Source organism: Corythoichthys intestinalis, chromosome 1 (assembly GCF_030265065.1).
Source record: "Corythoichthys intestinalis isolate RoL2023-P3 chromosome 1, ASM3026506v1, whole genome shotgun sequence".
Lineage (NCBI taxonomy): Eukaryota > Metazoa > Chordata > Actinopteri > Syngnathiformes > Syngnathidae > Corythoichthys > Corythoichthys intestinalis.
This window is the reverse complement of record NC_080395.1, coordinates 4,073,282-4,096,497: the sequence shown is the minus strand read 5'-3', so window position 1 is coordinate 4,096,497 and position 23,216 is coordinate 4,073,282. Positions and strand designations below refer to the sequence as shown.

The following is a 23,216-nucleotide window of genomic DNA, read 5'->3' as shown; positions in this document are numbered from 1 at the left end:
ACTCAGGTGACTTGAAGTTCTGCTCTGAGACCCTCAATTTGGCCAACATTCAAAATTGTCAGATATGCATGTGTGATACATCATTGGAAAGCTTGAAATCTCAATTTTCTGGGGGAAGACATTTTTTGAACAGGAGGTCATTAAAAAAAAAAATGCAACCAGCAAAACCCTATCTGGAGGTGAGAGTATGAAAGAACCGAATTAAAGACGCCATGACTTTAACGAGATATTATGGCATACTTACCCTGTTTTGATCCAAAAACTCCATGTAGCATGTATCACTGAGTGTCAAGACACAGCTGGATTTTGGGGGGATTTTATGAGTGAAACATGGTCATATAACAAGGGTCGCGATGCAGAAATCGCAGACATCAAGGAGTGGTCGAGATTTTCTCTTTCATATATTCACCCTTTTAAACATCCCCCCCCCCAATTTTTCTTTGTTTGGATCGATAATGTATCATCTAACATATCAGAGAAATTGTGACGGTAACTAAAAAATACAATTAAGCGATAGTTATGAGGTAGATATCTGGGACTTATTTACAGACCATTTCTTTGTGACGTAATTTGTTTAAAAGTTTAAAATATGCGAGCAAAAGAGTTTTTTTTTTTTCTTCGAAATATTAGACATTGATTAAAATGATTAAAACAGTCAATAAAAAATGTATAAAATGATAAAACTTTGCCAACCCACCCCTGCTAAACAAGTGTCTTTACTGACTCCTAGCGCTTGTACTCGGTGGGTTCAACGTTGCAGCGTCCGGGCTACCATACAGTCGCCCTCCTCGCCTCGCTCAGCGTGGTGCATAATTTCTCCAATGTTGCGTGCGTGCGGGAAACTGCCAGTCCTCCCTTCTTCATGAGGCGTGCGTCCACTGAGTGGCGGTCCACCCTCCCTCCGCTGTCTGTTACGTCCGCTAGGTTAAGTGTGTTTAAATTGTGTCTCTCCTGCGATCATGTCCAATAGTGTTAATTCACTCTCAAACGGGAGAGGGGTGTCTGTGTCTGTCTTTCACGTTGCCGTAAGAGACACACACCACCGGTTTATAACTGTTTGGCCGTTTCTGCTTTTGTGGCATTTTCCCCACCGAAAGGGATCCGAAATTTTGTATTATTGTTATTTATTAGTATTTATTTTATTAGTATTAATTTTACATTAATTTAATAATAATATATTAATTATATTGATATATATTAATTTAAGAAATTAATTTTATATTTTTATTTTATAATTTTATTGTTATTATTTTTTTCCATCAGGTACAAAATGGCAACATATTCAACCCAGGAAATGTCACTGACATAAACATTGCCTCGGGCACCTTTTCTTTAATTTTGGCCTGCACCCCATTAAGCTCTGATGCCATCACAGCAGCTCCATCATATGTTTGAGCTACGAATTTTTCAACACAGTTGTATTTCTCCAACACTTCCAATACATACTTAGCTACAGCAGGGGCTCGTCTATCATCACTCACGTCATCAAATCCTAAAAATGCCTCCTTCACTTCACAGTCCACTTCAGTTTTGGCTACATAGCGCAAAATAACAGAGATCTGTGCTTTGTGATATCCGTTGTCTTGTCTACCTCTACAGCAACAAATGGTTGTACCGATCCGGGTAATGGACGCAATGTAACCGGACAAAAACAACAATGGTTTAAAGTTTTTCTACCGCCCTGAGTCCACCCATCTGGAAAAACTGGTGGCAATAATGCGCATATATGGTGTTGCGGGTGTCACCAAAGGTCACACCCAGCGTTATCTTGTCTCGGTGGACCGGACAGACAAGTCATCACTCGGACGGAAGGAGACGAGGCGACAACAAGGCCGCGTAAGTTTTCTCTTAAGAAAAGAGTCGCAAGTTATTTTGCTTTACAGTTTGTTTATAATTTGCTCATTTTGGTCAGTTAGCCTTCTGTTTCATTTATCGCGCCGCAATTCTATCATGTTCGTAACGGGAAGCACAAAAATACATTTTAAGCGCACAAGCGCATTTGGGTGCACAAAAATGTCTTTTGTCTTGAAATACACAATTATATATTGCGTAAGACGGAACTGTCGATGCTTGTTTGAACTCAAAGAATATTGACGTTGAATTTATTCATCTTTTTAGAAAGAGATGGGTACTTAAGCAGGTTCGGCAACTTCTTCTGGTATGTAGAAGTGGCGATTCGCCTCACTGACCCTTGGAATGCATTTCCTTGTTGCCAGCGATTATTCAATCGTTTGCGATCTGACCTCTTTGTAAAACAAAATTTACAACAAATCTGGTATAGTTTGTATTCAAATATATTGTCAGGTATTTTCAATATCAAAACAAGTCATGTAGAGCCACAATGTAGCTAACAGGGTCGTCACATCACTCAAATGGTTTACGCGCTCAAGTTACAATAACTTGTCGTCCATAGATACCCGATCGACGGTCACCTCCCTCACACGTATGTAAGTCAGAAGGATGGCTCTGGACAGCGGAAGGAAGGAGCTGCTGTGGAACACGCTGAGGGAGCTGGGGGCGGACGACTTCGAGTCCTTCAGGTTCCACACGGACCTGCCTCAAAGCGTATGTGAAAACCCCCGCCGGGCGTACATTGCTAACGAGCTGATAAAGAAGCACGGCGAGAACACTCTGGACCAGACCATCATGCTTCTGGAGAAGATCGGTAACAACAATTTGGCCGAGAAGCTGCGAAGTGACATGGTGAAAATAAAAGGTTAGTTCCCGACATACAGTAGCTTCCCGTGGTAGAAAGCAGGTGACTTGAAAACTGTGGAAGTTAACCATGCAACGACCCGTAGCAAAATTTTTGTTGCTCATCTATTTGCCAATCTAAACTCCTGAGACATAACTATTGCTTCTCATTTTTGTGACCATCTGTTGCTGCTCTGTCGCTCTTAAGATGCCCTTAGAAACAATAAATAGACTTTGTTTCTCTTTTTCATCGAAGACATATCTGGGAATGGTGAGCTCTTATCGAGATCTCATCAATCGCTCTTCCTCATCTCATTTATTTCTTTGGAATGCATCACCGGAGCAATAGATGAGGTCATTTTGAGCCACACATGAGAAACATGAGAAATGATTAAGAATTAAAAATAAATCCTTAGTTCTTTAAAAAAAAAAAAAAAAAAATGCCATTGATCAGTGTAACGGTACATTGATTTTTTTTTTTTTTTCAGCACGTGACAGTGGTTTATATGAATAGAAAACAGTTCACTTAAAATAAAAATAAATTACATGTGGGACATCATAAAATTAAATCGCTCCTCCAACTAATCATTGGCATGGTGTTTGTACAATGAGAGGAGTCTCCGCATGTCAAAGAACCGATGAGATTCCTCTCATTTTAACCCTTTACACTCTGAGCAATTTTTGTGAAATTAGGCGTTGATTTTTCTATGAGTATTCATACACCCCGCAACTCACCCCACTCCTTCAAAAAACGGCGCAAACATGCCTTGTTTCACATATTTTTATTAGGGCTGTCAAAATGATCGCGTTAACGGCCGTTAATTAATTTTTTAAATTAATCACGTTAAAATATTTGACGCAATTAACGCATGCAATGAATGACCCGCTGGCATATTGCCTCAAACAATGAGGCCGTTTATTGACATTAAGAGTGAAGAGAATGCCACCGGCAGCGCCGTTCCCTACTCATGTTATTTCTTCTAAACGTGGGAGAGTTAGTAGTTGTGAGACGTTTATGCTGTATTCACAATGCAATGCAAATTGCTATTTGTGCTCCACACATATTTCGGTAAATTTTCTTTCTTTTAGTGGCAATTATGTGTCTCTTGTTGTATTTTGGGTAAGAAATGTACAGATACAGTGGGGAGAACAAGTATTTGATACTCTGCCAATGAGTTTTCCCATTATATGTTATACAGTAAAGGCAAGTGGACACAGGCGTTCTTTGGACCGCGCCGTTTATTGGCATAAGCTTCGGCAACTCCTTCACAACAAACATAAGTATCGTTTAGTGAAAGCACAACAAAAATAATATTCTCATCTCTCAAAAATAATATTCTTATCTCTCCAAAAAAAAAAAAAAAAAGCTCACAAAAAGAAAAGCACTTCAGTCTATAGTAATGAGGCCCTATTCTGACACACAGTTAAACAACAATGCAAAATGAACTGGCATTCCATATCAAAATAGCTATGCAAAATACACGTAAAACTTTTCACTCTATTTTTATTATTGTTATTTTTATTCTTATTATTATTATATTGACTCAACTTTTGATTGAAAATGTTGTAAATTTTATTAAAGCGAAAACATGAAGAGGGGTTTTAATATAAACTTACTATAACTTGTAACTGTAACATTTATCGTTTAAGAACTACAAGTCTTTCTATCCGTGGATCACTTTAACAGAAAGAATGTTAATAATTCCATTTGTGGATTTATTGTTACAATAAACAAATACAGTACTGATGTACAGTAAGCTGTATGTATATATCCGTCGTGTGTCTTATCTTTCCATTCCAACAATAATTTACAGAAAAATACGGCATATTTTAGAGATGGTTTGAATTGCGATTAATTGCGATTAATTACGATTAATTAATTTTTAAGCTGTAATTAACTCGATTAAGAATTTTAATCGTTTGACAGCCCTAATTTTTATTCCTTAATCATCAAATGTCATGAACTTTTATTTTCCAAAACTCTTACATTTTTGAAAGTGTCATCACCAGCTAAAGTCGAAGAATTTCACATGCCAAATATGGATCATCACAAAAATTGCTTGATGACTGCTAAACTATAAATCTAAATAAGATTTTGACAACTGATAATAAAAATTGAACTTCTTAGCTTCAATTTGTCATATTGCACATCGAGGTTGAGCAAATGCGCACGGTGTCATTCACATTTCAAAAATGGCACTATTTGACAATAGTTTGTAAACAATCCACATCATTCTCACGGAACTTGAAAACTCACACTTCCTATTCATTTCAATGAAATCAAACGTCATCTTTTACATCTGGGAGGGGTCTGTTCATGCCTCTGGCCGTCTCAGTCCTTGGAGCTCGTGCTGTACTGGTCGTGAACGATTCGTTCTTTTTGAACTAATTGTTTGGAGGAAGGAGACCGAACTATTCACCTTCTCCACTGATTAGTTCTTCAAGAAGTTGGGAGTCGGGACTTGCGTGGGAGGGAGTTGAGCAAGCGGCAGCGTCTGACATTGCGCACGACCAATCTCATCGCGGGCAGGGGAGGGGGGGAAACAGAATCAGAGCGTCTCTCACTCACTTCCACGATTGGCCAGTAAGCAGCCAGCGTGCAGGCAGGGGGCAAGACCCCTATCACTTCCCGTTCACTTAGTCGGTCCTCTGGCTCCTGACCGACATTGCTGCTAACTTGACTTTTCAGTCACGCAGTGAACGAGTCAAAAAATGAAAGGAAAAAACAATATGGAGCCTATCATATGCTGCTCAAACACACCAAAACACCAAGCGAACCTAGTCAGCATGGTTTAGTGTACTACTTTTCTCAACAGACTCGGGAGTAGGACATCCTATCAAATTTACAGTAGTGTATTAAAACTCTTTCACCAGTAGCTTCGAGGCAAGCAAAGAGATGAGCTGCGGACGCGTCACAGCAGTGCAGTTGGGAGAGAAATGTCAGTCTGTGAAGGCTTCATGGCAGCAATATTCACCTCATCTGTGTACAGGAAAATGACTACCGTATTTTTCGGACTATAAGTCGCAGTTTTTTTCATAGTTTGGCTGGGGGTGCGACTTATACTCTGGAGCGACTTATGTGTGAAATTATTAAAACATTATTATATCATTTTACACGTTATTTAGGTGTTTTGGAGTGACACTGATAGTTTAGTAAACTTGTTAGAATGTTCTTTATGCTATAGTCAGCTGAATAACTCTTAATAGCTATGTTAACATACCGGCCACGTTCGCATTTCGTTGTTCATGCATTATGTAACATTATCATAATGTAAACTTATTCAGCATGTTGTTCTCTATTGTATTTTAATCTAAAATTGCCTATCAAGATGACATACTTGGATTTTTTATCAAGTAAATTTCCCCCCAAAATGCGACTTATACTTTGGTGTGACTTATATATGTTTTTTTTCCTCTTAGTTGGGCATTTTATGGCTGGTGCGTCTTATAGTCCGAAAAATACGGTATTTAGTTTGATCAGCATAATACTGATTTCCAATGAAACAGTATATGGCGGAAAAAAATTCAGGTGACTTGAAGTTCCGCTCTGAGACCCCCAATTTGGCCAAATGAAAAATGGCAAAATAACAAGGGTCGCGATGCAGAAATCACAGACATCAATGAGTGGTCAAGATTTTCTTTTTCATAAATTTACCCCTTTAAATGTTTTTTTTTTCTCAATTTTCCTTTGTTTGGATCGACTATTTATGATGAAACGTAAAACAACAAAACATATAACAAAAAAAAAAAAAAAAAACATTAAGCGATAGTTATGTCGTAGATATGCGTAACTTTTTTACAGACACCATTTTTTTCATTGTGACATCATTTGTTTAAAAGTTTAAAATGTGCGAGTGAATAATTTTTTAAAGTCGTTTTTTTTTTTAAACGAAATATTAGACATCAATGAACGATTCAAAGCTAAAAATGACATACATTTTGAATAATAAATATAATTAATTCGTTTTATGACTGCAGTGTTTCCCACTAATGGACGAGACTGTGGCGGGCCGCCACAGTCTCGTTTGGGCCCGCCACAGTCTCGTTTGCGCCCCCCCCCCCGAAAAAAAAAAAGATACTAATCAGATGCGTCAGTCAGCCGATTACACAGCTGTAGCCCACTCCACTCTACTACCCGCGCGAGCGAGAGCAGCATTTTATTTATTTATTTATTTAAGAGACGCAAAGGGAACGAGTAGGAAGAATGGGAGAACGAGCGAGATAGCGAGAGATAGCGGTCGCATGTCGTAGCAGCCCGCTGTTATTTTGTTATTGTTTTTCTTTATTATTGTTACCACAATCGAGTGGGTAAGCAAATACAGACTTCTCTCCTTCTTCCCCATATCCGGGGCATTACAATAGTTTCGATCGGACTTTTCGGCGAAAGTGAGCGGTGGACAGCCGTCTTGGACGGAAAGCAAACTTTGATTGAACTTGCGCGGAGAGGCGGGGCCCAAAATAAAGCCTTGCTCTATTTTCAGAGCGTTGGTCACAGTAAAGTATTTATTAGTTCAAGCAGAGTAAAATGATACATATTCACGGTACAAGAACGTCGTTTCCGTGTCCATCGATTGGTAAGAAAAGGCTGTTTGTACGAATGACGTGTGGGCGCTCCCGTCGGGGGGACATTTCGCGTGGAGTGGCTATTTTTCGGCACAACACCGACGCGCCAACTTCAGACAATTATGGCTGACGAAAGTTGGATAAATGCGCCCCCCCCCTCACAATTTCGCGAGCTCTGGGACACTCGAAAAATGACTCTCTTACCTCTCCTTGCTAAGTTAATGGTACCCCGATGTGCGTTTGTGTGGAAATTTAGTTCACGAACAACGGGGAAAAAACTATTCACCTTCTCACCGAATCAAGAAAAACTCTTTACACGGCCATTAGAATTCCCCCTGTCCTGTAAATGGGTCAGTTGACAGAAGGACTGTTATTGTTGTGGTAATGTAGTACTTATGAGGGTCAAATAAAAAGAAAAAAGGAGGGCTACGACGGCGGTCTGAAACCCGCGGCTCTTGGGCCGCATGCGGCTCTTTAGTGCTGCTTCGGAGCTTTTTTTTTTTTTTTTTTTTTTTTTTAAATGGAAAAAGATGGGGGAGGGAAATATTTTTTTTGTTTTAATAGGATTTCTAGGAGGACAAACATGATACAAACATTCTTTCAATTCATTAATATTGTAATGAAGTTAAACTTGTGGTGTCATCGTACAACAGAGTAGTCACGTGGTGCGCTATAGGATCCACTGCAGGGAAAATAAACATTTAATCATGAAGGCTAATTATGTATTTCTAGCCAACTTAGTCATTTTTATAGTAGGCTAATATAGCTAGTATTGATAATTATAAGGCTTGTACAAGGCTTTTAAATTTTTGCTGCTCCAGACATACTGTATCAGGTTTTTTTGGGGGGGGGGTCAAATATGGCTCTTTTCAACAGTTTGCCAACCCTGAGTCACTACGAGATGTAAGTCGTACTATTGCTACGAGAAAAAAAGTCGCATTATTACATAGGGTAACGTAGCTGTACTCAGCAACGCATTTTACATACATGTACCGTAGCTGAGAGCTATAACATTAGCCTAGCTAATGAAATATTTCAAATATATCGTTGTTATGGTTCTTCTTGGGGGGGAAAAAATAATGGAAAAAAAAAAAAAAATTCGCCGTGGCATGACATGGTGTGGCTGTCCAACTCCGATGCAGCCCACCACCACAGTTTCAAAAAATCCTATGGTCAGAGACCCTCCCACCACAGTCTCCTAAAATCCTGTGGCAAACACTGGACTGGGTTAAAACAAAGGCGGTTGCGCGACGTCTGTAAACAGGGGTTTTCAGGGTAGAACGGACAAATTAAAAATAGTTCGGGTCTTAATGCGCCATGAATCTGCAATGGCAACATATAGACATATTGTTCTATCAAACACAACAGTTGTTTTGGCTTAAAATACAGCAAAAGAGGAGTGCAAGAGCAGAAACTGATTTTTCAGTCTTGTCTGTTTTCCGCAGAGACATGTCATTTTTCCACCTGAGTGTTTTAATTTTTTTTTTTGTATCAGAGCATGTCGGGTGTTGGTCGGTTCGTCTGTCCAGCCCGTGCCACTCAAGCACCCGAAAACAACGCAGGCGGGCACAGTTAACGTCGCAATATGTCTCCATTTGTCTTAACACACTAACGAGAGTGGAAAGGCGACCTTGTAAAGAGCAAACAATTATTTCTCGTCAGCATTTGACAATCTGAGATGAGGGGACAACAGAGGAGCTGAATGGATTATTTATTTAGTAATACCAGTGAAAAAAAATGATATTTCAGTACGGTCATCTTAATACTGATTTGCAATAAAACTGTTTTATATCAAAATTTAGTGTTGTTTTCATTTCAGAGCAACACATTCGACAACCAGCTATTTACACTTTAGTTTTAATGGTAGTTACCTAGTGATGAGCATAAAAACAAAAACAACAAGCTTGAGGTAAATACAATGTGTTGGTCGTGCCATTATTAGAAATTAAAATTTCCTATTTCTCTTTTAATATGCGTGACAGCAAGTGTGTCAGGCAGGCTGGTAGTGACAATATTGTATATGTTATTGAGATCGTGCAGGAAAAAGTCAGTGCGCCCCCGCCCCCATTCCCCAAAAAAGGAAAATGTTTAACCGTGTCCTAAATCAAAAGGCAAGAACGAGACATAACTTTGATCCCATAGAAATATGACAGACGACACGGAAATTCTCCCTCGCTATTGCAGCGGGGCGCGGAGTCAGATGAGGCGGCGAAAACAGAATGATATAGTCTGTCACTCACTTCTGAATCTACGACGAGCGGCCAATGAGGAGCCTGCGTGCAAGATGGGGCGGGACCAAGCAATGCCACTTCCCGTTCAGTTATATTGCTAAGCTGTCTTCGGTGATTCGTTTGGCAACGTCACTTCCCGTTCACTAACCGAACGATTCATTTGGGCGGGTGTGTGTGGGGAGATGAGGGGGGCGAACGATTCGTTGAACGATTTGTTTGAACGAGTCTTTTTACTGAACGAACCGGAATGGATTCGTTTCCTCATGTGAACGACATATCCCGTCACTACTAGCTCTGGCAGAGGGTTGATCTGAAAAGTGAAACAAAATATATATTGTATTGTTTACGAATAGCCATTTTCAAACTATTTTTAAATTTACACATGAGTATCACATAATTGTCAAATATAATACTGGAAAGTCATAATCTAGCAATGAATTTTTTGGTGTGAAATGGAATTATTTTTTCCTTAACGGGTCACTGCTGCTTTCTTGCAGGCGCCGACTTCTCCGTCCACGATGACGATCGGATTGCCAAATTGAAGCGGGAGCTCCAAGACAACCTGCGGCGTTTATACAGCTTTGCTTCCGAGGGCACCTCCGAGCGCTGGCAGCAACAGCCTCTGGCGGACGTCTACACGCAGCTAGACGTCACCTATGGGGCAGACGTCAGCCCGGACGAGCGGCATGAGGTCCTCCAGATGGAGACGTGTGACGCCGTGGACAAGCAGTCTATCCTGCCGTGCGACATCTTCAAAAGCCCCGACGGGAACCGGCGACCGATACGCACGATGCTCACCGTCGGCTTCGCGGGAATTGGAAAAACCTTCCTGATTCAAAAGTTTGTGTCAGACTGGGCCAGCGGTAGTACCAACCAGGACGTGGACTTTATATTTCCTTTCACCTTCCGTGAGTTAAACATGGAGAAAGGGAAAAAGTTTACGCTGGCCGAGCTGATAAGATGTTATGTCTGCAGAAACAGGCACATGAGCAAGGAGTTACTGAACAATATATTTGCTGACCAGCAGGACTATGAAAGCAGCGGGATCAAGATCTTGTTTATCCTCGACGGACTGGACCAGTGCAACTTCAAAATCGACTTGAAGAAAGTAAGGAAAGTGGACATGGACATAAGGGAAAGCTACCCGCTGGAGGAACTGTTGGCCAATCTCATCAATGGGAACCTGCTTCCCTGCGCCAGGGTTTGGATCACCACGCGGCCCGCGGCAGCCCACGATATCCCCTCCGACCTCATCGACAGCAGAACAAAGGTGCGAGGATTCAACGATTCCCAGAGGCTGGAGTACTTCAGGAAAAGGTTCCCAAACGAGGAGCGCGTCATTGAGCACATTCGGAAATCTCGCACCATCTTCATCATGTGCCACATTCCCATCTTCTGCTGGTTCACCGCCATAGTCCTTCAGGGTACTTTGGGCAAAGGGAAGAAGGGAGAGCTTCCCACGACGCTGACTTACATGTACTCAGCGCTTATAGGTCACTACCTAGAAAACTCCAAGGAGAGAAATACAGCGGAGTACATCCCTGACATGAAAGCGCTCGCCAAGCTGGCATTTGACCACACCATGAATAAGTGTCAGATCTTGGACGAGAAGGACCTGGCGGACAGCGGTTTTGATTACGGCCAAGCTGCAAAACACTCCGGAATATTCACTGAGGTCTTTAAGGAGGTCCCTCCGCTCGGTAGAAACAAACAGAAGATGTTTCAGTTCATTCATCTGACCATTCAAGAGTATATGGCTGCACTGTACGTGATGATGAGCCTCTTCCACGACAAAAAGAACGTACTGGATGGTTCGGGACGGGAAGAAATGTTCATGCCTGTTAAGCAGAAGACAATCACTGAGGTCCACGAGTCAGCTCTCCAGAAAGCCTCGGAGAGTGAGGGAAACCTGGACATGTTTGTCCGCTTCCTCTTTGGCCTTTCCTTGCCGTGCAACCAGGAACTAGTGGGGGAACTGCTGAAGGCTCCTCAGGGCTGCGGGCAAAGCAAGTCAAAGACAGTCGAGTTGATCAAGGAAAGGATCAAACAGAACACTCCAGAAAAGAATGTCAACTTGTTCTACTGCCTAAACGAGCTGAAGGACGACTCTTTGCTGAAGCAGATCCAGCAGGAATTAGCTTCAAGACGTCTGTCCTGGCATCAAATGTCAAATGAAATGTGGTCAGCCCTGGCCTTTTTCTTACTGTCAGACGATGAAACCATGAAGTCATTTGATCTTCACCACTACTACCCAACGCCTTTGGGGCTCGAAAAGCTGCTGTTGGTGGTCAAGGCTTCTGAAAAATCAAAGTAAGTTCTCTAAAGTCAAACGAAGTGGAGTCCAAAAATTCCAAAAGCACAATGTCAAATCCAAGAACAAGTGCACAAAACACAAACAAAACAACTAAAAATGACTAAACATTAAAAAAATCACAAAACAGATGAATTAAAATAATAATAATAATAATAATGGAACTCACACACACAAAAAAATCAAATAAAAAAAGAATTGCTAATAGGAAAATGCGACAACAAATCTGAAAACAAAAGCAAATTAAGTCATTCACTCCCAAAGATGTGTTCATATATTTTTTGGAACACTTAATTTTACTACCAAAGAACGTACAGAAACAAGAATTGAGGATTTTTAACTACTCATAACTGAAGAATGGAAACGTGTAGAAAAACTTATTTTCGTGATGAAAGATTGGAATTGACTTGTTCTTTTTCAAGTTTGTGTAGCCATGAAACACAATATTCTGTCGTGCTTGACAGATCAGCCAAAATAATTGTAAATGAGCAAAAAGCGATGGTTTCTGAAAAATGTCTGGGAGTGACTAAGTTAAGAAACCGGAAATGGTTGGCACTGATAGCGAAGTTGACTCGTGCTGTTTGGACGAGTGGAAAGATAACTATATAACCACGTCTATTGCTACTTTTGAAGTGATGATGACAGTGTGATTCATTGCAAAGACTTCATGCTATTACTCAAGATGAACACATTCAATTGTTGCCTAACCCTAATTTCAATGTGTGTAATGCTCCAACTAAGTCATTGACATAAGTAAAGACGGTAAGAAATAGCAAACAAAAAGCTGGGATCAGTGTAACAGGTTGACCTAAAGGTCATCCTGAAACAGTAGGAAATCCAACATCTTGAAAAATCTCAAATGGGTCAAAATTTGGGTTAAATCCAATCTATAATCTTGAAAAAAAAAAAAAAAAAAGACTACGATTCCCACATCGTGCTTGTACAAGATAAACATCCTTCTTGACGAAATCCAAAACAAACACTGCGTCCATCAAGCACAAGTAATGTTGGTCATATTATCACGAGAAAATAAAAATGCATAACGTCTTTGGATTTTGTAATTTGTAGTGTTGTATCGGTCGCGAACGATTCGTTCTTTTTGAACGAATTGTTTGGGTGAACGAGACCGAACTAATCACCATCTGCACTGATTCGTTCCATGAAGTTGCTGCTTGTTCGCTGCGTGGGAGGGCGTTGAGCAAGCGGCAGCGTCTTCTGATATCGCACACGACCAATCAGACGCCAGCCTCATCGCGGGCAGGGGAGGGAGCGGAAACAGAATCAGGGCGTCTGTCACTCACTTCCACGTGTGGCAAATAAGCAGCCAGCGTGCAGGCAGGGGGGCAAGACTGAGTTTTGTCACTTCCCGTTCAGTGACTCGGTCCTCCGGTTCCTGACCTAGTTTGCTGCTAACTTGACTTTCCAGTAATGACTATGCGGTGAACAAATCAAAAAATGAAAGGAAATGACTTTATCACATGTTTGTTATCGTGGAGCCTATCAAATGCTGCTCAAACAGACAAAAACACCACACAAATCTAGCGAGCATGGTTTAGTGTTCTACTTTTCTCAACAAACTCAGGACTACCTATGACGACATACTATCAAATTTACAGTAATTTAAAACACGGGTAGCTACGAGGCAAGCAAAAGCTGAGCTGCGGTCGCGTGACGGCAGTGAAGGGGGCAGAAAACTCACTATATGGAGGCTTCATGGCAGCGATAATGACCTCATATGTGCACAGAAAAAAAGAATATTTAATATCATCACCATAATACTGATTTGCAATGAAACTGTATATACATGTCAATTTTTTCCGAGTGTTTTTTTTTTTATTTTTCGTGTCAGAGCGTGTCGGGTGTTGGTTGGTTTGACAAATTATGTCAATCCGTCCATCATGTGCTACTCAAGCGCCCCAAAACAACGCACGCGGACACGGGAGATGTTGCAATATGTCTACATTTTTCTTAAGAGACTAATGAGAGTAGAAAGGCGACATCGTAAAGAGCAAACAATTATTTCCCGTCAGCATTTGACGATCTGAGATGCGGGGACGACAGGGGAGCTGACCGGATTATTTTATTTATTAATACCAGTGCAAAAATTCAATACGATCATCTTAATAATAAAAAACAAAAATACAACAGAGCGAGAGGTAAATATGATGTGTTGGTCGTTCCATATTTAGAAATTAAACTCGATTTATTTTTATTTTCGTGACAGCAAGCATGCTGCGTTGGCTGGTAGCAGCAGCATTGTATATGTGATCAAGAACATGTTAAAAAAAGTCCGTGCGCCCCCGACCCCAAACCCCCACTCCCCCCACAAAAGGAAAATGTTTAACCGTGTCCTAAATCAAAATGCAAGCACGACCCATGACTTTGAGCCCATAGAACTAGGACAGACGACGCGGAAGTTCTCCATCGCTTTTGCAGCAGCGGGAGGGAGACGAGGCTGTCTGTGAAAGCAGAATGATATCGCCTGTCACTCATTTCTGAAACTACGACGAGCGGTCAGTGTGCAAGAGAGGGAGGGACCAAGCAATGTCACTTCCCGTTCAGTTATACTGCGAAGCGGTCTTTGGTGATTCGTTCGGCAACGTCACTTCCCGTTCACTAACCGAACGATTCATTTGGGCGGGGAGGGAGATGAGGGGGGTGAACGAGTCGTTGAACGATTTGTTTGAACGAATCTTTTTACTGAACGAACCGGAATGGATTTGTTTACTCAAGTGAACGACATATCCCGTCACTAGTAATTTGCTCTTTATTTTTTGTTGTCTTGTTTTGTATCTTGAAATAAAATCTATTATTATTTTTCAAAGCACCATCCTAAAGTCAGCAGAAGTTAGGTTTGGCTCAATCTCACGACTTCCTCCTTCCTGTGTTCTCCAGTCTAAGGGATTGTAACCTGGACAAAGGCAGCTGTCACCTGCTGGCTTCCGTTCTAAGTTCTCCATCCAAACTGAGGCATCTGGACCTGGGCAATTTCAATTTGTCGGTCCTGGACGGCCACAACGATGTTTCCGACGAGGGGGTGGAGATCCTCTCGAAAGGAGTGGCCAACCCACACTGCAACTTAGAAGTCCTCAAGTAAGGAACTTTTCCACTTAGAAATCTACCTCCAGTTCATCCTCTTCCTTTGATAGGGTTGACTTACAGTATCTAATGAGATACTGCTGCAACCAGCCAACAATAAGGGCCAAAATATACCAGACGCGTCTTCGGTCCGGGTCTTGCAAGATATAGCGCTGAACCCAATCCGTTTCCATTTTATCCTTCTGTTCAAAGTATAGAGGCGTGCCAGAGCCCGCCGGATGGTTTAGACTATGTTCTATTTTTGCCGGACACGCATCCGTCAAAATGGGCGGAGCAAGGCCTGGAATCAAAAGCCCAGTTGCTTATTCACGGTAAAAACACCTGCAAACATGGACAAAAGCTTCATCGTGGATGTCACAATGTGATTTATGATGCAGCAGATCATTAAAAAGGAAGCTGCAGCAGAAGCTATGAGGATTGACGGTGAGTTATCATGCAAGGTATGTAATTTAAAACAGAAATAGTGCCACAAACTCATAGTAAAAGCAAATAAATTGGGGAAAAAATGTTCAGTCAAATCAAGTCCACCTCTCTCTCTGCTTCTCTGATGAGTACAGACTCCGTGTGTTTGTCGTTGTTTATAATGCCACATTTTTGTGCCCGATTACCCGACAGCTCTTGACGGGATGGAATTGCCGGACCGCAGTTGTGCGCAGCCACTTTTTTGTTTGGTTTTGTTTTTGCCAATTTTTAAAATGCTGCGTAGTGCGCAGTCAATGCGGCCAGTATATTTTGGCCCGAAGGCAGTCATAATTTTACTTTGATTAGAACCTCCATCAATTTAACCAGGTTCGTTTCCCGACTTCAGGCAATTGTCTCTAATTTCATTTTAAAAAAAATGTTTTTCCCGCCAAGTTTACTTAATTTTTCATTCCTCGAAAATTTAGTTGAATGCTTTTGAGGGCCTGATTTTTCAAAAAATCCATTTCATGACTTTTAATGCTTTTTAATCACCCGAATAAACCATGTATTAGTCAAGGAAAAGGCAGACACGATTGTCATGCCTTTGTGTTAAAATGACAAAGAATTAATAAGTTGGTTAAAATTGTAAAAGTTAAAAAATAAATATTGTTGTCCAAAGGTTTCATCTGAAAAGCGTTGGGAGTCAGACCTATCCTTTTCTAGCAAAAGTGCATTTATGTTGAGGCCCAGAGCACCTGTTGCATTGAGCGATTTTTGACGCCAACCTTTTTTCCTCTTTTCAAGCACCTTTCTTAGCGCCTGTGAGGCTTAAAAGTAACATCGACGAACTTGCTCTGCCAGCTAAGCCTACGCTTACCTTCGTCTTTGTAAGTTTTTAGTTAGTTTGTATATTGAGTTTGAAAGAAAAATGTATTTTTCTCTTTGAGGCGAACTTTTTCACTATCCATTGATTTCACTGAGACATTCTGTTGTGTTTCTGCTAAGCTACTCACACGTAGGAAGATATTATTGTATTACATTTTGAATGTATTCATTTATATCTTAGTTACCAACAAACAATTTGAGACCTCCATAAACCCAAGAAAAGTACGCCTTGTCTCTGGAGAGTTTCATTTTTTGGTTCGCTGGCTGTAGAGCAACACATGTCACGTGTTGTGAGGACAGCACAACGATGTTACTTCCAGCAGAACCGTCATCATCTTAAGCAGGTTCCCTTCTTGACTTCCCGCAATTATCTCATGTGTTGCAGTCTGCAAAACTGCAAGATCACCAGTAAAGGATGTGTTTCATTGGCTGAGGCTCTCAAGGTAACCCCCTCCCATCTTCAAGAGCTGGACCTGAGCTACAACGATCTGTTGAACAAGGGGGTCAAGATCCTTTCGAAAGGACTGGCCAGCCCACACTGCATCTTAAAAATCCTCAAGTAAGGAGGTCCTTCAGTTCATAATCTACCATGAATCCGGTCAACTAATCAAAAGAATCACTGCTGCTGTTAGCAGCAACTCTAATAAATGATGTAATTAAAAAAAAAATCCCGCCAAGTTTACATAATTTTTAATGCCTCAAACATGGAGTTGAATGCTTTTTAAGGACTGGATTTTCACAAAGAAACAGTTAATGGGTTTAGATCCTTTTTAATAACCTGCATCAACCCTGTATTAGTCAAGGAAAAGGAAGACACAATGTTACTTTCAGCAGAACCGTCATCACTTTTTCCTCTGAGGGCCACATGACTTTTCCCTTCTCTGATGAGGGGCCGGGTCAATTTGTAACAGAAACAGTGTGACGATTGCAGCAGTGCCTAAATGTAAAAATAACCCTTTCTGGATTCTTCACGCAACAAAATAAAATAAGAATAATAACATAATATAATATGATATAATATCATATAATAATTAATAATAATAACACTATTAATTAAATAGATAATAACCAGATAACCCTGTTTGGGTTCTTCACAGAAAAAAGCCAGGAAATAGGGTTTTCCATAGATAACTCTATGGGGGGGGGGGGGGGAGGGGTGTCCAGGGGGCCGGACCACATGTGGAGGCGGGCCGGAGTTTGGGGACCCCTGACTTGAACCAATGTTCCATTCAGGACTTCAGGCAATTAACTGTTTGTTGCAGGCTCTCAGGTTGCAAGATCACAAAACGAGGATGTGTTTCATTGGCTGAGGCACTCAAGGTAAACTCCTCCCATCTTCAAGAGCTGGACCTGACCAAGAACAATCTGTCAGATGAAGGGGTTGAGATCCTCTCGAAAGGACTGGCCAGCCCAAACTGCATCTTAAAAGTCCTCAAGTAAGGAGCTCTAACAGTTCATAATCTTCCATTAGTCCCGTTGACTATTCAAAGGAATCACTGCTGCTATTTGCAGCAACTCTCATGGCTCAGCATTAGAGTAGTTGTCCCCCAACGCAGAGGATGTGGGTTCAGTTCTCTCACCCGATGAACTCGCCTAAGTATCCTTGAGCAAGATACTGAACCCCACATTGCTCCAGGTGCTGCGTCAACAGTAGGTGGATGGCGATTTAGTGTAAAGCGCTTTGAGAGCCTGGAAAAGTGCTTTTTAAGGCCTGAATTTTCACCCAAAAAAAACAGTTAAAGAGTTTTGATGCTTTTTAATGACCCTCATCAAACCTGTATTAGTCAAGGAAAAGGAAGACACAACGTTACTTTCAGCAGAACTTTCATCACTTTAAGCAGGTTCCCTTCTTGACTTCAGGCAATTATCTCATTTGTTGCAGGCTGGAAGAGTGCAAGATCACACAGCAAGGATGTGTTTCATTGGCTGAGGCACTGGAGGTAACCCTCTCCCATCTTCAAGAGCTGGACCTGAGGTCGAACAATCTGTCGGATGAAGGGGTTGAGATCCTCTCGAAAGGACTGGCCAGCCCACACTGCATCTTAAAAGTCCTCAAGTAAGGAGGTCTAACAGTTCACAATCTTCAATTAGTCCCGTTGACTATTCAAAGGAATCACTGCTGCTGTTAGCAGCAACTCTTAATAAATTATGTAATTAAAAAAAAAAATCTCATCAAGTTTACATAATTTTAAATCCCTCAAACAAGTAGTTTAATGCTTTTTAAGGCCTGAATTTAGACCGCCCCCCCCCCCCCCCAAAAAAAACAGTTAATGACTTTAAAAGGTTTTTAATGACCCACATCAACCCTATATTAATCGAGGAAAAGGCAACAATGTTACTTTCAGCAGATTCTTCATCACTTTAAGCAGGTTCCCTTCTTGATTTCAGGCAATTATCTCATTTGTTGCAGGCTGATAGAGTGCAAGATCACACAGCAAGGATGCATTTCATTGGCCGAAGCACTCAAGGTAACCCCCTCCCATCTTGAAGAGCTGGACCTGAGGTGGAACAATCTTTTGGATGAAGGGGTTGAGATCCTCTCGAAAGGACTGGCCAGCCCAAACTGCATCTTAAAAGTCCTCAAGTAAGGAGCTCTAACAGTTCATAATCTTCCATGGATCCCTTTGACTATTCAAAGGAATCACTGCTGCTATTACCAGCAACTCTCATAAATTATGTCCAAAAAATGTTTTTAACTGTCAAGTTTCCGTAAAGTTTAATGCCTTAATCTTTTAGTTTAATGCTTTTTCAGGCCTGAATTCTCACAAAAACAGTTGAGTTTGGATGCTTTTAAATGACACCCATCAACCCTGTATTAGTCAAGGAAAAGGCAAACACGATGTTACTTTGAGCAAACATTCACCACTTGTACTGGGTTCCCTTCTTCATGAAATTATCTCAATTGTTGCAGTCTGAAAAGGTGCAAGATCACAAAGCAAGGATGTGTTTCATTGGCTGAGGCACTGAAGGTAACCCCCTCCCATCTTCAAGAGCTGGACCTGAGCAGGAACGATCTGTCGGATGAAGGGGTTGAGATCCTCTCGAAAGGACTGGCCAGCCCACACTGCATCTTAAAAATCCTCAAGTAAGACGCTTCCACAGTTCGTAATCTTCCATGGATCCAGTTGACTAATCAAAGGAAGCACTGCTGCTATTAGCAGCAACTCTCATAAATTATGTAAAACAAAACAAAACAAAACAAAGTTTTTTAGGGAAACTTGACTGTTAAAAAATAAAAAAGTTTTTTTTTTTTTTTAACAGTCAAGTTTCCCTAAATTGTATTCTTTTAGGGGGTGGCATGGCTCAGTAGCTGTCCCCCAACCCAGAGGATGTGGGTTCAGTTCTCTCCCCTGATGAACTCACCTAAGTATCCTTGAGCAAGATATTGAACCCCACATTGCTCCTGGTGCTGCGTCACCAGTAGGTGGATGGCTTTGAGAGCCTTTTAACACTATTTACCATTTTTAATGTTTTTTAAGGCCTGAATTTTCACCCAAAAAAACAGTTAAAGAGTTTTATTGCTTTTTAATGACAAACCTGTATAAGTCAAGGAAAAGGAAGACACAATGTTATTTTCAGCAGAACCTTCATCACTTTAAGCAGGTTCCCTTCTCGACTTCAGGCAATTATCTCATCTGTTACAGGCTGGCCCACTGCGGGATCACCAGTAAAGGATGTGTTTCATTGGCTGAGGCACTGAAGGTAACCCCCTCCCATCTTCAAGAGCTGGACCTGACCAAGAACAATCTGTCGGATGAAGGGGTTGAGATCCTCTCGAAAGGACTGGCCAGCCCACACTACATCTTAAAAATCCTTAAGTAAGGAGCTCCTTCAGTTCGTCATCTAAGAATCACTGCTGCGATTAGCATAACTAGAATCAATTATGTTAAAAAAAAAAAAATCCTGTCAAGTTTACATTATTTGAAAGGCTTTGAAACATTTAGTTTAATCATTTTTAAAGCCCCAATTTTCACAACATCAGTTTAATGACTTAATGCTTTTGAATGACCCGCATCAACCCTGTATCAGTCAAGGAAAAGGCAGACACAATGTTACTTTCAGCTAGAGGCGCATGATAATTATCAGTCCGATAATAGGAATTATAAAATAATAAATCCGATAAGAATATATGTTATCGGGCCTATTCATAATATTTTTGCCATATTGTCCGATTGGGATGTGTGCGTTGGTTTCCACTCCTGTTTTGCCAGTATGCAGTTTTATTACTGTTCTAGAGGCCGCATTTTTCCTTCACTGAGTTATAAACCTTACTATGGCAATTAGCAAATGTTTGCACTTTACAGTGTTATGTTTACAAGTTCTCGAGAAGTCTTTTGGTTATTGATACGTAATTGCCAGGTTAAGAAAGTTGTTCCATGGACCAAGACGACAGAAGTCTCCTCTCCTGTTGCACCAAATATTTTATCTGCTGACAAAGCACAATACCTGTTGGGTTTATGTTTGTTAAGCATCGGTGTTCATTGTTCAGGGGAACACATCGTCAATGATATTGACTGATTGTGATTGACTCAAATTATATTTATTATATTATAATTTTATAGATTTTTGAAAAATGAATATGGACAGTTTATTTGGAGTCAAAACTGTTCTTGTCTTTGTTTTGTTCATTATAATAATGTTCATGTCATCATGAAAATTCTGGTTCGGTAAAGGCAAATCTATATTGAATCAACCACTAGTATTTTTGACCTACATTTGTTCAAAAACTCAGGTGAATATACATTGATAAAATGTATATTATCGGATATCGTATCGGTATCGGCCTTGAGGAGCAGGAAGTTATCGGTAACGGTTTCAAAAAATGGATATCTTGCACCCCTACTTTCAGCAGAACCTTCATCACTTTCAGCAGGTTCCCTTCTCCCTAAAATTTGATAGCCATCTAAAGTCCGTCACTAAATCCGCTTATTACCACCTAAAAAATATAACCAGAATTAAGGGGCTTCTGACACAACAAGACATGGAAAAACTTATGCATGCATTCATTTTCAGCAGATTGGACTATTGCAACGGTATATTTACAGGTCTTGATAAAAAATCAGTCAGGAAGCTGCAGCTAGTACAGAATGCTGCAGCCAGAGTCCTCACAAATACAAGTAAGCTGGACCACATTACACCGGTTTTGAAATCGCTACACTGGCTTCCAGTGAGTCAAAGGATAGACTATAAAATACTACTGCTCGTCTACAAAACACTTAATGGCCTTGGACCAAAATATGTGCTTGACTTGTTAGATTCCTATGAGACATCTAGACCCCTAAGGTCGTCTGGAACCGGTCTTCTGCATGTTCCAAGAACATGAACCAAGCAGGGTGAGGCAGCATTTAGTTACTATGCTCCTCACCTCTGGAACAAGTTACCCGAACCTCTGAAGTATGCTCAAACTGTCAGCTCTTTTAAATCAGGGCTAAAAACGCTTTTGTTTAGCACTGCATATCCATAACTATATATTTCAATCTACCTGCTTTCTATTCCTCTTGTGCTTATCTCCATTGCTGATTTCAATTATTATTAGGAGTAGTAGTTTTTGTTTTATTTTTTTATTTTTGTTTTATTTGTATTTATTTATTTTATTCTGTGATTAAGTGCGATCTTTTGTCTTGGTTTTGACGTTGTATTGATTTAAATGTGATTTTTATGATATTCATGTGATGTAAAGCACTTAGAATTGCCTCGTGTTGAATTGTGCTATATAAATAAATTTGCCTTGCCTTCTTGACTAAAGGGAATCATCTCATTTGTTGCAGTTTGTCACAGTGCGGGATTGCAAATAAAGGATGCATTTCATTGGCCGAGGCTCTCAAGTTAAACCCCTCCCATCTTCAAATGTTATTTCTCTTCAACAATCGAATAAAGGAAGAAGGAAAGAGGGTCTTATTGGAGATCAAGGAGGATCCCAGCTATAGCCTGAAGACTGTCAAGTAAGATCTAAACAATGTTGCTTTTCAGAGTGTAAATTCATTTTCAATACCGATTGTTTGTGTCTTTCTTCAGATTTAACAAATGGGAATAAGAACAACGTTTTGTCCTTTGCATCAAGAAGGGCGAGTCATTCCAAATGTTCATTATTAGAAGACGTCGAGTCCATTTGATCTCCTTCAGATTTAGACCAGGTGTCGGCGCTACGGGCAAAGCGGCCTCGCTCACACAATTCGAGGAGGTCGTCGTCGGGTTCTTTGCAGCCACATGGAGGTGGAGTTCAAGGGGAAGGTCTACGACGTTCCCACCAAACAGCTGGCAGTTGTTTTCATCCATTTGTACTGGGAGGGGCTGTCCAAAAGGATTGGACTTTGAGCACTGTCAATGGCAGCCAATGAGTTCAATAAGTACCCTTTAAAGCAGTGGTCTCAAACCGGTCCTCAAAGGGCCGCAGGGGGTACTGGATTTCATTCCAACCAAACGAGACAAATACCTTTTCACCAATCTGGTTTCTTACAAGTGTAATCAGTTGATTGCAATCAGGTGCTGCTTATGTTAGTAGAAACCTCATTGGTTGAACTGTTTGTGCTGGATCTGTTGGAACAAAAACCAGGACCCACTGCGGCCCTTTGTGGAGTCGGTTTGAGACCGCTGCTTTAAAGGGTTAATTTATGTTTTTCAAAAATTTAAAAGAAAATGTCATACGGCCACTTGAAATAGTTTTGCTCATTTTGACATGGTTGTTTTAAATTTGATCATTTTCACTTCTTTGTGCAATATGTTGTTGTGTATGAGAACATTAAAACCCTAACTTGAAATAAACGTTTTTGAAAATCATCTGAAAATTAAAAAAGAACTTCAATAAATACACTGGAAATGTTTCATTTTGTTGACTTGATTGAAATGCAGGAAAGTCAGGAGGTCGAGTCTCCAATACAATGAGAAGAATTACAATGACAAAGTAACACGACTCAGATTACCGTATGTTTTTTAAAAAGAAATGATAAGCAGTATATGAGTTCTTATTACCAAATATGTTTTACTTGAGTGCATTTAATGGATGACCCCTTTTTCTTTAACTTGAGTCATAT

General features: G+C 40.6%; 1 protein-coding gene across 1 annotated transcript in view; it reads left to right on the top strand.

Moving 5' to 3' along the window:
• Positions 1–2,460: 2,460 nt before the first annotated feature.
• Positions 2,461–23,216, top strand: part of LOC130927490 (uncharacterized) — a 44,297-nt gene continuing 23,541 nt past the window's right edge. The window contains exons 1-11 of the mRNA XM_057853374.1: positions 2,461–2,716; positions 9,986–11,798; positions 14,695–14,892; positions 16,571–16,744; positions 17,448–17,621; positions 18,068–18,241; positions 18,596–18,769; positions 19,097–19,270; positions 19,830–20,003; positions 21,954–22,127; positions 22,389–22,446. Of these exons, the coding sequence (XP_057709357.1) occupies positions 2,461–2,716; positions 9,986–11,798; positions 14,695–14,892; positions 16,571–16,744; positions 17,448–17,621; positions 18,068–18,241; positions 18,596–18,769; positions 19,097–19,270; positions 19,830–20,003; positions 21,954–22,127; positions 22,389–22,446 (3,543 nt within the window). The remainder of the gene's footprint in view (positions 2,717–9,985; positions 11,799–14,694; positions 14,893–16,570; positions 16,745–17,447; positions 17,622–18,067; positions 18,242–18,595; positions 18,770–19,096; positions 19,271–19,829; positions 20,004–21,953; positions 22,128–22,388; positions 22,447–23,216) is intronic.